The sequence below is a fragment of the Podarcis cretensis genome (assembly GCF_951804945.1).
Source record: "Podarcis cretensis genome assembly, chromosome: Z".
In the NCBI taxonomy this organism is placed as follows: Eukaryota; Metazoa; Chordata; class Lepidosauria; order Squamata; family Lacertidae; genus Podarcis; species Podarcis cretensis.
The window spans coordinates 12,176,684-12,189,774 of NC_137184.1; the positions used below are offsets into that span (position 1 = coordinate 12,176,684).

Below are 13,091 nucleotides of genomic sequence, written 5' to 3' on the forward strand. Positions count from 1 at the left end.
GGACTTCCACCAGCCCCAGCAGCCAGCACGGCAATGGCCAGAGAAAATGGGAACTGTAGTCCAACCATGGAGGGTCATGTAGCAGTAGCAGCCACCACTGAAACTCTGCCCTCTGCATGAATCACAGTCCATCCCTTTTGAATCATACAAAGAGGCTGTTGACACATGAACCTATATCTGATAAGAACCTGTCTCCTTTGATCAACCAAGAGCACTAGAGCATTCAGTTCTTTGCTCCGTGTGCAGGAGAGGGAGGGGGCATAGTGGACTCTTCTACCCCTTTATGCAGAACTAAAAGGGATGTTGGTGACTCTCCCCCCACTTGCTCAACCACAAAAGCTAATGGGTGTGTGGGGGACACTCCTCTGAGGTCAAGGGTGACTGACTGTTTAGCCTCTCACAGCCTCATCAGCTTTCCACAGGAGAAAACTGGCAGATTAAAAGACAGGGCAGTGTGGCCTCTATGCTACAAAATCAAAAACACTGAATTCTGTGACTTATGTAAAAATTGCCAACCAGTTTCTGCCTGGTGCATTCTGCTTTCAGCTACTTATGAAAAGTAGAAAGGATCTATACAAGAGACTGAAATCCCACATTAGTCACACACTTTCAAACATATATTCATAAGGGCTAGAAGCTTGCTTCTTAAACCTTTGAAAGGACTGAAAACTTAATAATAATAATAATAATAATATATCATTTATACCCCACCCATCTGGCTGGGTTTCCCCCTGGGTGGCTTCCAAAGTATTAAAATACAGTGGTCTTGCTTCAACTTGCTTCAAAGGGGAAAGAAACCCTTGGGATACTTAGGAATTCTGCAGCCAACACCACACTTTGTGGCTTTTCAGTACTCCCACCAAACTGTAATGTGTATGGGGTTAAGAACAAAGGACTGTAAAATTAAGTCTGCGGGATCAGGCCAAGGCCCAACTAGTTCAACATCTTGTTCTCACAGTGGCCGAGCAGATGCCTTTGGTAAGCAAGCTGGATATGAGTGCCACAGCACTTTGCCCACCTGGGATTCCCAGAAACTGGTATTCAGAGAAACCATGCCTCTGATAGTGGAGGCAAAACATAGCCATCATGGCTAGTAACTACTGATATCCTTGCCCTCCGTGAATTAAGCTAATCCTCTTTTAAAGCCATCCAAATTGGGGGCCATCACTGCCTCCTGTGGAAGCAAGTTTAATAGTTTAACTATGCTCCAGTTCAAGGGAGTTCTAGCTTAAGAAAAAATCGAGGTAGCAACCAAGCTAACACAAAATACACACAAAATGCTTTTAGATAGAGGTAAAACTTAATGCATTACTTAGCTATAAAGCCTTGATTTGAGAAAGCCATTGAGAGGCTTAGTTTGTCTTCTCTTACCTCTCCTCTGCAGGAATCTCTGCTAGGAGATGAGGAAGAAGACTGAGAGGCTGTCAGCAAAGGAGTTCCCCCTACACAGCCAAGCACAGAAAGCTCCCTCTCCTCGTTGCCGGCTCGCCTGTTCCAACCAGGGTCACTCATTGGCCTCCGGGCAGATGACACTATATCAGAGCTCCTGCTCCGCACGAGCCTCTCAGGATAGGAATACCGCTGCCTGAACACTTCGGAGTCAATGATTATAGCAGTTTGGGAGCTGAAATTGGGCAGCCTTGCCTCGTTGCCTCCTAGGGTCCCTTCCAGGATCGGGGGGTCTGGCGGGGGGTGTGAAGGTCTTGCATAGTGCACTTTGGGCCTCACCACTGCTGGAAAAAACACCAGCGTCAGACCAAGCAAAGCATTACACCAACGCTGTTCTTTCACGTCCCTTTACAGTTACAGGTAACACATGGAAGTTTTGCAGCTATGGAAAGAGGACCAAATGCAGTAACACTACTGTTAACATGCATGTGGCCCACACGCTGCAGGATTACCTTCGTTGGAAGACAAGGGATCAAACATGGCAAGCAAGGATTCTGCATGAGACAAGGTAGAGGCCCCCTGGCTGGTTCCTAAAAGATGGAGAAGTGGGTTTAAGAAATTACCAGGAAGATCTTCACTAACAGGCTGCATGGACCCTAAGAAGCCACCTACTCCACCTACTCCAGCATGCCTACAGCACTCTGACATACAAAAGGATTTGCCTTTCACTATGGATACTTTAAGGGAAGCGGGTGGCACTGTGGTCTAAACCACCGAGCCTAGGGCTTGCCGATCGGAAGGTCAGCGGTTCGAATCCCCGCGACAGGGTGAGCTCCCGTTGCTTGGTCCCAGCTCCTGCCAACCTAGCAGTTCAAAAGCACAAAGTGCAAGTAGATAAATAGGTAACACTCCAGCGGAAAGGTGAACGGCATTTCTGTGCACTGCTCTGGTTTCGCCAGAAGCAGCTTAGTCATGCTGGCCACATGACCCGGAAGCTGTACGCTGGCTCCCTCGGCCAGTAAAGCGAGATGAGTGCTGCAACCCCAGAGTTATTTGCAACTGGAGTTAACTGTCAGGAGTCTTTTACCTTTACCTTTAATGGATAATTTAAATCAATGTTACCAGACATTATTCATCTGTCAAGTACTTGGAAGAAGTTGCAATCTTTCCCTCATTCCTGGTGGGGATAATCTTGCCAGATTCAATAATCACCTTCATTGGCTCCTGCTCTGAAAGCCCTAATGCAAGGATGGTCTATCAGCAGCCCCTGGCTGGGCTTCAAGAAGTCCTCCCTACAAGTAATCTGCTCAGACCTCTGGGTAAGAGTGACATGCCCCCTCCTTTAAACTTGGCTTCTCCTCCCATGCCCACAACCTGAGTGGATATCACCCACCCTCAACAGAGAAATGCCACCATTGCTCATCAGAGAATTTTGGGTTTCTACTTCAGCACATGGCACAAGGGAGAACCCCCCCCCCCTTACAGTGAATTTCAGTTTACAGATTTGGGTGTGGGAGGACAGCATTCCTGATAGGGATGACTCCCCCTGCTGGGTCTCGTGTCCACTCCAGATGGAGTCATCCTGTCTCTCCAGACTGAGTGTCAGAAAGGAAGAACAGCTCAACCCCCAAGAAGTTAAGGAGAACCGATAGATACTCAGCACTGGGAATGAAAACACTCATACAAACCGCAAGACGTTAGGCAGAAACTCAAAGGTAACCCCCGCCAAACTCCTTCCCATACAGAACTGCAACCGATTGTAACCTCTGGGTGTTCCCTCTTTCTATTTTCCGCCTCAATCCTCTGGCTCATTTTCTTCATCTTCATCAAACATTGATCTGATCATTTTTAATAGTTCAGTCATCAACTGTTTAACAATACCAACAGTCACTGTTTGAAACAAAACTACCTTTTCCATACTGGAAGCTTTTAATGTTATGGATATTATCAGCCACTCAATCCACCTTAATATTTTCCCTTTAAAATCACAGTTGTGACTATGTCATCTCAAAGCAAATTCCTTTCTCACAGCCAATTATGGCCATTTGACTTTCACCAGTTCTTTAATGGCAAGAAACAAAAAAGAATTAAATCTTTTTCAAATATGAGTTCCTATCGTCCATTTTAATCTTTCTTGTCCACCATAAATCAAGCCTTTCCACTTTGCTTTAGACACTTTAACAATTAGTTTCCTTTCTGTTTCATTAACAACAGAAGGTGCCTACCCCATCTGTTCTGAAAGGAAGAGGAAGGTTGTGATTTAAGAATTGCAAGGTGCCTGAAAAAACTGGGTCAAATCCCCTACTACACACTCCCACCAGAACAGGGGGCGGGGGGGGCACATTGAAAAACGAAAGGTGTGTGTTAGGGCTTGGCGATGTATTGATGCATCATCCAACACTGGTTTGTGGATCACATCATGAGAACCATTACAGAATAATTGAACTGGCAATGTATTACGAAGCACAGCCTTCAAAACTAAAAGGGCGGAATAACTGAGTCCTCTGGTGGCTGGCTGGCTGCCTGCCCTTTCGGCTCCCTTTCCCCTCCAATGACAGAACACTCCCACTCCCAGCCTCGGTGCCCCCCTATAACCATGGTGTCTCTACCTGATGCAGAATCACAGGTGGGCTGGATAGTTCTGTTGGTTAAAGCATGATGCTGATAACACCAAGGCTGCAGGTTCAATCCCCATATGTGGCAGCTGCATATTCCTGCATAGCTGCATATAGCTGCATTGCAGGGGGTTGGACTAGATGATCCTCAGGGTCCCTTCCAACTCTACAATTCTATGATTCTTCCTTCTCCCTCCGTCTAGGGAGGAGTGGAAGGAGTTCACCCTCCAAACACAAGGGCTTGCCTGCCTTTGGGAGGAGGAATTCACAGAGCACATAGCACACACCTATTAGTCTCCATGACTGCTGCTCTGCCCAATCTCCCCCGCTCCACCCCACATATATCACAGTGTCTGAAACATGGAACTATCACTAAATTGCACAATGTTGAAAACCAGATAGTGTGTATAATGGAAAACAAAATGGAAGGTATGATGGTGCTGGAGGGTGGGGGAAGCAGGCAGGGGGAAACATGCAAGTCACATTCAGAAACAACCAAGGAAGAGCAGAAAGTAAAGAGGACTGGGATTGTACACAGAAAGAAAAATCCACAAAAAACAAGCACTCAGACAAGTGTTTCTCTCCATACACAGGGAGACGTGAAGACCCAACCATCCCTAGCAACATGAAGGGCCAGTCTGGAGAGACAGGATGACTCCTTTCCCCTGGATAGGACACAATAATCTGAAGACCTTGACTGCCTCCAGCAGGGAGGTCATCCCTATCAGGAATGCCATCACTCTCCATCTGGTAAATTCAAATGCTTTCAAGGCTGACATTTAAGCTGCCATGAAACTCACCGCGGGGTGGCCCATGCTTCCCCTTACCATGAGCTGTTTCATCCATGTCAGGGCTGGTTACTGAATCCTTCCCACCAAAGTCAGAGCTGCACTCGGATCGGAGGTCCTCAGTCTTGTTTGGGATGTCTTCAGAGGTTGCGCTAATGCCTTAGGAGAGAACAAGAGACCTCGCTGAAAGGGAAGCCACCAAGTCTGAAGACATTCAGCAAAACAGTAACTTACTAGACCACTACAGTGGATATCCGTTCCAGCAACGAATGCATGGGATTTATAGGCCTCCTGCTCTCCACATCTAGAACCCTGTCCAGCAAGACCAAACTTTGTAACCTTGAGGAAGTAATCTAAGCCATGCAATTTCCCGTCCATTATTTTACAGCCAGATTATGAGCTCCTCCTGCTTCAATTATTCTATGGAAATTTGACTAGTCCAGAAAGCAGAATGGCGACAATGAATGCTTTGGGCTTAACTCTAATTCTCATCCCCAATTAAAACATTGAGGAGGAATATATAATTGCATTTCCTTGCCTTCATGCCACGTTATCAACCTCCACACCCCTTTCTGCCAACTCTCACAACTTAGAGCAGGAACTCTCCTCCTCTTTTCAGCAAGAAACACATACGAAGACCACCCTCCTGTAGTGTATACTGACTTTTCCTTTACCCAGGCACTAACCCTGTCAGGAATCTTCGACCAGCTAAAATTCTTCTGAGGGTGGTGAGTATATGTCTGGCTTTGAAAGGCTGCCATTTGTGGGGAGGCAGCAAAACAACTCTCACAAGAGCCATCTTAGCATGGAGCCAAGAGGAGAGAAGCAATTTTGAGAAGCTAGACCATCCACTGAAAAAGGACTTGGCCTTCTTATGGATGACAATCCCATATACAAGTTTTACAAAGAGGCCACAAACACATAAGACACACACAATTAGGAACACAGGAAAGTGCTTTTCATGCCAGATCAGATTGATCCATCTCTGACTGGCAGTGGCTCTCCAGTCTCACAGGCCAAGAATGCTTCCCTCCTTTTCACCTGCTCCCTGACTCTTTTGTCTAGAAATACTACTGATTGAACCTGGGATCTTTTCACATGCAAAATGCATGCTCTGCCCATATGAGCTAAGGTCACTTCCCCAGTTCTCAAATCCCTGGCATCTCCAGCAGCAGGGCTAAGGAAGTCGCCTGCCTGAGATCTTGGACTGCTGCTGCCATTCAGGGTAGACAATACCAGGTTAGATGGACAATCAGTCTTATCAGACATAGCACAGCTTCAACTGTTCACATAATGTGTTATTTTCTGAGGTCTCACCTGATACGACGCTGAGGCCTGGTGTGCTGGGGCGGGAACTGACCTCCCTCACATCTGTGTCATCAGAGGTGCTCCCCACCCCAGAGCAGCTCTCAAGCTCCTGCAGCCTCTCCTCTTGCTTTAGATCTGGGGCCTCTAAATTGTGGGTGGGGAGAAATACAACACACAGGTCACCTTCTAGATACAGTAGTCTTTTAATTTTACATCCAGTTTTCACAAATTTCCTACCTTCTGTGAACGCTTCCTAAACATTGGAACCCCAGTGCAGATGCCACAGAGTCATGTTCAATTCACATGGTACATTAACCTGGATCCCTTGGCCTTATTGTCACCCCCACATGAACCCCCTAGAACAGGGAAGGTGAATTTGTGGCCCTCCAGGTGTTTTGGGGCATCAGCTCCAAACAGTATAGTCAAGAGTCCAGGGTATCCAACAACATCTGGATGCCCCAAAATGTACTCATCACCCTTCCTTGCAGATGCATGTTGGAGATCTAAGTATCAGGCAAGGTGCCTTTCAGAGAAGCTCCCCTGGCGTTAATAATCTCCCCATTGTGGAAAATCTCATTGAAGAACCTGAGAATTCCCCAAAGCAAGGATTCCCAAATTTTGGTATGTGCTTTGCCAGTCGTCCACAAGTTTCATTCAGGTGGTCCATAGCATGTCTACATTAAATATTCATACAGATTTTTAACAGTATGTTTATTGCTACTTTTATTTCTTCTGTATTGGTCTTTTACTGTATGACAATTTGATTCTATGGAATTCAAAATACGTAAGAACAAAAGAAGCAATACAAACGCACTTAAAAATCATGTGGCATCTACCACGTGCATTACCACGGGGCATTACAATCGCTACAACAGGAATAAAAATCAACAAGAAAAATCACTAAGACTTCCAGCAGTTTTCAAGTGGTCCATAAGGAAAATAGTTTGGGATCGATCCACGGCCCCAGAATACAAGGTTTGTGTAGAGAATTAAGGAAACATTTGCATGGGTGAGTAGGCAGAATGGAAGACCAGGGGAGGCTACTCTCCCATGGGAGGCTTCTAGGTTGCCTCATTTGAATGGCCCCACTGTCTGGAGAGGAGCAACCCAACAAAGGGTATCTTCCTCCACCATAAAGAAACAGAAAGTGTGTGCATGGGTGAGTTAACTGTTGAGAAAAGGCAACAGTTGTACTAGTTGACTACAGTTGTCCATACATTGGTAACCTCACGGTTGAGGCACTGCAATGTACTCTCTTTGTGGCTACTCCTTGGAGGCTACAGCCAATGCAGAACAAGGCGGCTAGTGTGTTTGTGGGGGCAAACTGTCAACAGCATACAGTACCTTGTTTGTGGGATACATACTGGCTGTCTATTTGCTACTAGGCCAAGTTCAGGCGTTGGTACTAACACATCCATCCCTATACAGCTTGAGACCAGGTAACTTAAAACACTGCCTTATCCCTTATACACCCGCAAACCACTGCAGTCCGCAGGAGAATCTCTCCTGCAAGTTACAAAGGTCTCAAAAGCTCACTCCACAGTAACGCAGAGCAGGGCAGTTAGTGTGGCTGCCCCATTCCGTGGAATAAAAAGCACCCACATTCTGCCCTTTCTGGAAATAACGGAAGTTATTTTTGTTCTGATAGGCTTCCCCAGGTGAATAAATGATCGTTTACTATGAGTGTCCACTTGTCATGGTTTTAGCCTTGTTTTAAATGTATTTGTGTGTTGTTGTTTTTTATGTTGTGTGTAAATCACCTTTGGGCAGTGTTTTCGTAGGAGATTAATAAATATACAGCTATTTATTAATTTAGCACCCTCAGCAAAAAGCACATTACAGAATTTCATAGGCAGCAGACAGGTCCCTGGCCTGGAAAGAGCTTACAGATCTAATAGGGGGGGAGGGGGGGGAAGAAGATGGATAGAGGCACCTGCAGCTCCATGGGCTTATTTTACTTAACAAAATTTATAATCCTCCTTACTAGAACAATAGACCTCTAAGCAGAGTACATGACAGTCTCAAGTGTTAATTAAAAATTTCAATAAAAGCAAATATCAACAGGCTACATAAATTAAAAAAAAAAATACAAGAAAAAATCAGTAATTTTGAAGCATACCTACTAAAATCACGTGTCTGGGCAGGATTGCTGGAACAAAAAAGGTTTTAGCAGGCACTGAAAACAGTACAATGAAGGTATGCCTGCCTAATGTGCATGGGAGGGAGTTCCAAAGCACAGGTGCCGCCACCCTTGAAGCTTAAGGTTTAAATTAATTAAAGTAGGTTTAAAGGAATGAAGACAAAGAGAAACGGTTCTGTGTCCACCTCTGGGAAAGAGTTCCAAGCACAAAGGAGAGAGCACAGAAATGTTTAAGGAAGCAAAAGACCTCCAGCAGCTAAGGGTGGTAAGAGTCGAAGGAACAGAGGCCATAGGCAAGAATATAATTGGAAACAAAGGCCAAGAAGAGATGGAGAAACGTCACGGAGAACATTTAAAGTTAATGACAAGGGACCATGTCCAACATTATTCCTGCTCAGAGTAGACCCATTGAAACAGCTGGGTGTGACCATCTTAGCTTTGTTAATCTCTATGGGTCTACTCTAAGTAGAATTTAGCTGGACAGAATCCAGAGATTCTGCCAGATATGAAAGGGATTGGAAGGTAGGGAAGGATTATTTATTTTATTTTGTATACTGTTTTGGCACAGTTGTCCCCAAGCAGTGTACAGGAGACCCACAATAAGACTAAAAATGCGTTAAAACTATAATATCAATTTAAAAGCCTGCTGAATTTTTTTTAAGTCTCTAGTAAGAAGTTCAACAGAGAAGGGAAGTTCAATATGGAAATGAAGTTCAAGTTTCCTTAACCAAAGAAACCAGAAGGTAGCATTCCTTCATAATTACAGCCCTGCTTGTGTGGGACATACAGACAAATCAGTTATCTTTAAAGCTGAGGAGTCTAACCTGAATCACTTGGTAGCACTTCAACGCTCCAAGCTTCACTGGTGGTTTCCGAGATGGTTGAGCCTGTGCAGGGGTCAAAAAGCACCGATCCTGAACCAGGCAAACACAGCAAGCTTCCCAGCATATTCTCAGCTGCGGCACCTGAGGAAGCAACCCACAATTTGTTAACGGCAGGATAATTCCCAAAGGCAATTACATCTACCCTTTATCCCTCATGTTAGCTCTGAAAGGATCTATTTTCTGGCTGTCCAGTAGCGACTGTGCAAGAGGCAAAAACCTTATCCACCTGGAAAACATTAAGTTGCCCCTATTCTCACTAAACAATATGGGCCACCACCCGTGAGAAGCTTGCAATCTTTTAAGAATGTAAGAAGTGCCCTGCCGGATCAGGCTAATGGCCCATCTAGCACAGCATTCCGGTCTCACAGTGGCAAGCCAGATGCCTGTCGGAAATTTGCAAGGAGGATCCAAGCACAAGAGCCCTCTCCCCTCCTGCTGTTTCCAGCTAACTGGAATTCAGAAGGATTACTGCCTCCAACTGTGGAGGCAGAATATAGCTATCATGGCTAGCAGCCATTTACAGCCCTCTCCTCCATGGATTTGTCTAATCCTCTTTAACGTCATCCAAGTTGGTGGCCTCCACTGCTTCTGTGAGAATTAGTTCCAAAGTTTAACTCTGCAGTGCATGAGGAAATACTTTCTTTTATCCGTCCTGATTCTTCAACATTCAGCTTTACTGGATGTCCACATGAGTTACCCATATTTCATGTATTACTCGAACTGCATGGTTCCTTCCCACATCATCATCTGTGGGGTGGAAGTGGGCCACTGGCAATGGAAGCAACCATACAATGAGCTCCTGCTTATTACACTTACACCCTGCTCTTCCTATAGAATGCTAAGGGAAATGTCTATGCAGCTCTCTATTGGTTCTTCCATCCAAGCAAATCCTGTCTAAACCTGAGTAGCTGTATCCATGTTACTATATCAGGTACTGTCAAGACCATGCATCATACATTTAGCACTGCGAGGCAAAACAACCTTCTGGGGAACTGTGGTAAAGCACTCCATGCAGAGAATCCTTTAACCCAGTCTATTTATAATTGCATGAATATGCTTTAAATGGGCTCCTCTGCTCCTCCCTGTTAGCGCTGGGAGGAAAGAAAGTGCAACCCGTAAACTGATGTTATATCTGGACAAGATCATAGTTTTGCATTGCCCCCCAGAAGCCATGATCTATGGCCAAGATTTGTTCTCAACTTGCTGATCATGATTTGTTAAAAGGTGTTTCCTACCTTTGAACAGTTGAAAGATTATTTCTTGACTTAAGTAAATGTATAGTTTCAACCTTAAAGCATGGCAACAATTGTGCAGTGCACTCTTTTTGGGTACATGCTTCAAAACACACATCCAAATACAGAGTACAGGCACCTCATTGCTTTGCAGAAGGACCAGTGTTTTTCTTGCATCAAACAGCAGACCGGTTACCTGCAATTTCCTGCAAGCGGTCCTCGTCAATATTTGGATCGAAGTCGCTCCCTAGAACATCAGTGCTCCAGGTCTCGCTCACAGTCTCAGAGATGTCCCTGTCATCTGTTAACCCCATCATGTCACGGATCTCAAATTTACGGAGCTTATCATCAAGGTTATCCTGAGTGGTTGCTATTGTAAAAAGATCAGAGTTTGGTTAAAACACTTTGCATCCCTACACAATTATTTCATAGCTTGTGTTTTTAAAGGTGGGGAACTGAGGTAAACATGAGGCAGGATGACCACATAAAAAGAAGACAGAAGGCTTATTGAACCTTTAACAGAAGCAGGAACTTTGGCAGGCATAGCTTATCAAACAGGGATGAGGGTGGAAATCATCTGCCAGAATTTCCCCTTCCACTCAATGGTTACAGATACAAGATCAGTGCCCTTCTTTGTATTTGATCACCCCTGGAAAGAGGAGGACAATGCACAGGTAAAGAAGAAATCCAGAGAAAGTGAGTTGTACCCAGTGCTGCTGTTACTCCAAGTTAGACACACTGAAATTAATGTACACAGCTCACTTAGGAGCATCAATTTCAATGAGTCTAGGTTCAAGTAGAACTTGGTTGGAGACAACCCATTTTAGCATCTAAACCATCTTTCACCACACTTGAGTAGACCACAGTTGAGGCAGCCAACTCTAGGCTTCCATCCATGGCATGCATCAAAACCATTAGCTCGCAAGGTATTAGGAAGGGCACAAGTAGCACACTCTGTTTACAAACATGAAGTAAGCACCCACACGTGGACTGGTCTGCATGTCAGAATATGGTTTACTGCAACCATGCAGTCTCCTGAAGACAAGCTAGCACCTGCTTTACTTCCTGGGCTTTTCAGGTCAGTGCAGGTTGTCCAAATACTGAAACTGTGCTTTAAGTTTTCCTCTTTAATCATGACCTGCAACTTGGGGGGTGGGGAGGAGGACAAGCCCTAGGCTTCTTATAGAGTAAAAGCGGGAATAGGTTCCAAGTTTGCTTATTTTCCTAATGATTTCCCACCCCCTTTTATTTTGCACTGTGTCTTTTTAGATACAGGGGAACCTCTGTTTTTGAATGTAATCCGTTCCGTTTGACTTCCAAAATGTTCAAAAACCGAGGATCAAAGGGCTGTCAGCAAGTTCAGTGGGGAAAATTGAGAAACATGCCTCGGAAGCCATTTGACGTCCAAGGCGCGTTCAAAAATGGAAGCATTTACTTCCGGGTTTTCAGAAGCCAAGACGTTCAGCAGCCGAGATGTTTGAAAACCAAGGTTTGACTATAATAAATTTGAGAGCAGGGACTGATCACTGGTATTAGCAAGTCACTTTTTGGCCATTGGCATTTGTAAGACCTTTTGTGTGTGTGAAGAGTGGGATTAAAAAAATCTTTTAAACTAACTAAATAGGCATAAACCAAAAAAGGCAGTGAGTTCAGCATCTGCGAGCTACGCCTTTCATTGTCAGCACTAACCTTGCTCATGCTCCAGCAGTTGCAGGGCTTCCACCCCATTGCTCCCTGATGGGCCGCCTGCACCAAGTTCGGACACAGATTCCCCCTCCAAGTCCAACGATGACACAGAATTGGAGCGATTTGAAGGGCCTGTTGGAAAGAGATGGTGCTATTTAGCCTGATCTCCCTGCACCCAGTAAGAGGAAATATACACCCAACTAAATGCAACCAGGAACCAAACAGAAGTCATTAGACAAGGTGATCAAAAAGAAAACTGCACCAAAAAGTTATATATATATAAAAAACACCAAAACATTATTGGCCAATGGAATGAGCAGCTATCACAGCATTTACAACAGTGGCTGAGATACAAAGCACACACCAGCTACAATGAACAGAAGCTCCTATTAAATATTGCCTGACAGACAAGAGGCCATCACCTTCAGATATTCCTTCCAGATTATCACTGCAGAGGGAAAAGCGCAAGGTTTTATCAGGTTTACCGTGGAGTTTGGTTTCATCAACAGGGACATCTCCTTGCCCTCCGTCAGCAAGCTGCATGTTTAAAACCTAGGAAAAGGGGGGTGGGGGTGGTCAGCATTTTGGTCATGGATTGACAGTCAAGAAAAAATTATTCTTTGCCAAATACCTTTAAGCCAGAATTTTTAACTTAGAGTCTCTCTGGCTTCTAGTGCCATCAAACTTTTGGGAGTGTAGCGATTTGGTATCAGAACTGCTTCTCCAATTTGTTTGGAGTCATTAGAACATAGTAGAAATCACATACTAAATTAAACTGTCTATATTTAAGAAATAATAGGTGTATATTCACTAAATATGGCAAATACAGAGCTATCATTTTTGCCAAGTGCTTGTGAAGCCCATAATAAATCTAACATTTACATCACAGGATCCTTTACATCATCTTCTTCACCTTCACACATCGAGGGTGGGGAGATGAGGAGATGAATTATCAAGTTGCCATGCGTCTGTCTTAACATTTATTGTCCTGAATATAGAAGTGATAGGCACCTCACCCAGAAAGCCCACATCCATGGTTTACTGTGACA

General features: G+C 44.7%; 1 protein-coding gene across 7 annotated transcripts in view; it reads right to left on the reverse strand.

The window, feature by feature from the left end:
• The window catches only part of GAPVD1 (GTPase activating protein and VPS9 domains 1), a 38,138-nt gene that overhangs the window by 13,393 nt on the left and 11,654 nt on the right, over nucleotides 1–13,091 (reverse strand). For 2 of the 7 annotated variants that reach the window (XM_079961917.1, XM_079961915.1), the window contains 8 exons: nucleotides 12,528–12,594; nucleotides 12,046–12,174; nucleotides 10,553–10,726; nucleotides 9,065–9,205; nucleotides 6,110–6,244; nucleotides 4,832–4,951; nucleotides 1,902–1,979; nucleotides 1,372–1,733 (listed from right to left, as the gene is read on the reverse strand). In XM_079961917.1, the coding sequence (XP_079818043.1) occupies nucleotides 1,372–1,733; nucleotides 1,902–1,979; nucleotides 4,832–4,951; nucleotides 6,110–6,244; nucleotides 9,065–9,205; nucleotides 10,553–10,726; nucleotides 12,046–12,174; nucleotides 12,528–12,594 (1,206 nt within the window). Of the gene's footprint in view, nucleotides 1–1,371; nucleotides 1,734–1,901; nucleotides 1,980–4,831; nucleotides 4,952–6,109; nucleotides 6,245–8,184; nucleotides 8,250–9,064; nucleotides 9,206–10,552; nucleotides 10,727–12,045; nucleotides 12,175–12,464; nucleotides 12,595–13,091 lie in introns of those variants that run through there. The other 5 variants (XM_079961916.1, XM_079961913.1, XM_079961914.1 and 2 more) reach the window with 4 other exon arrangements.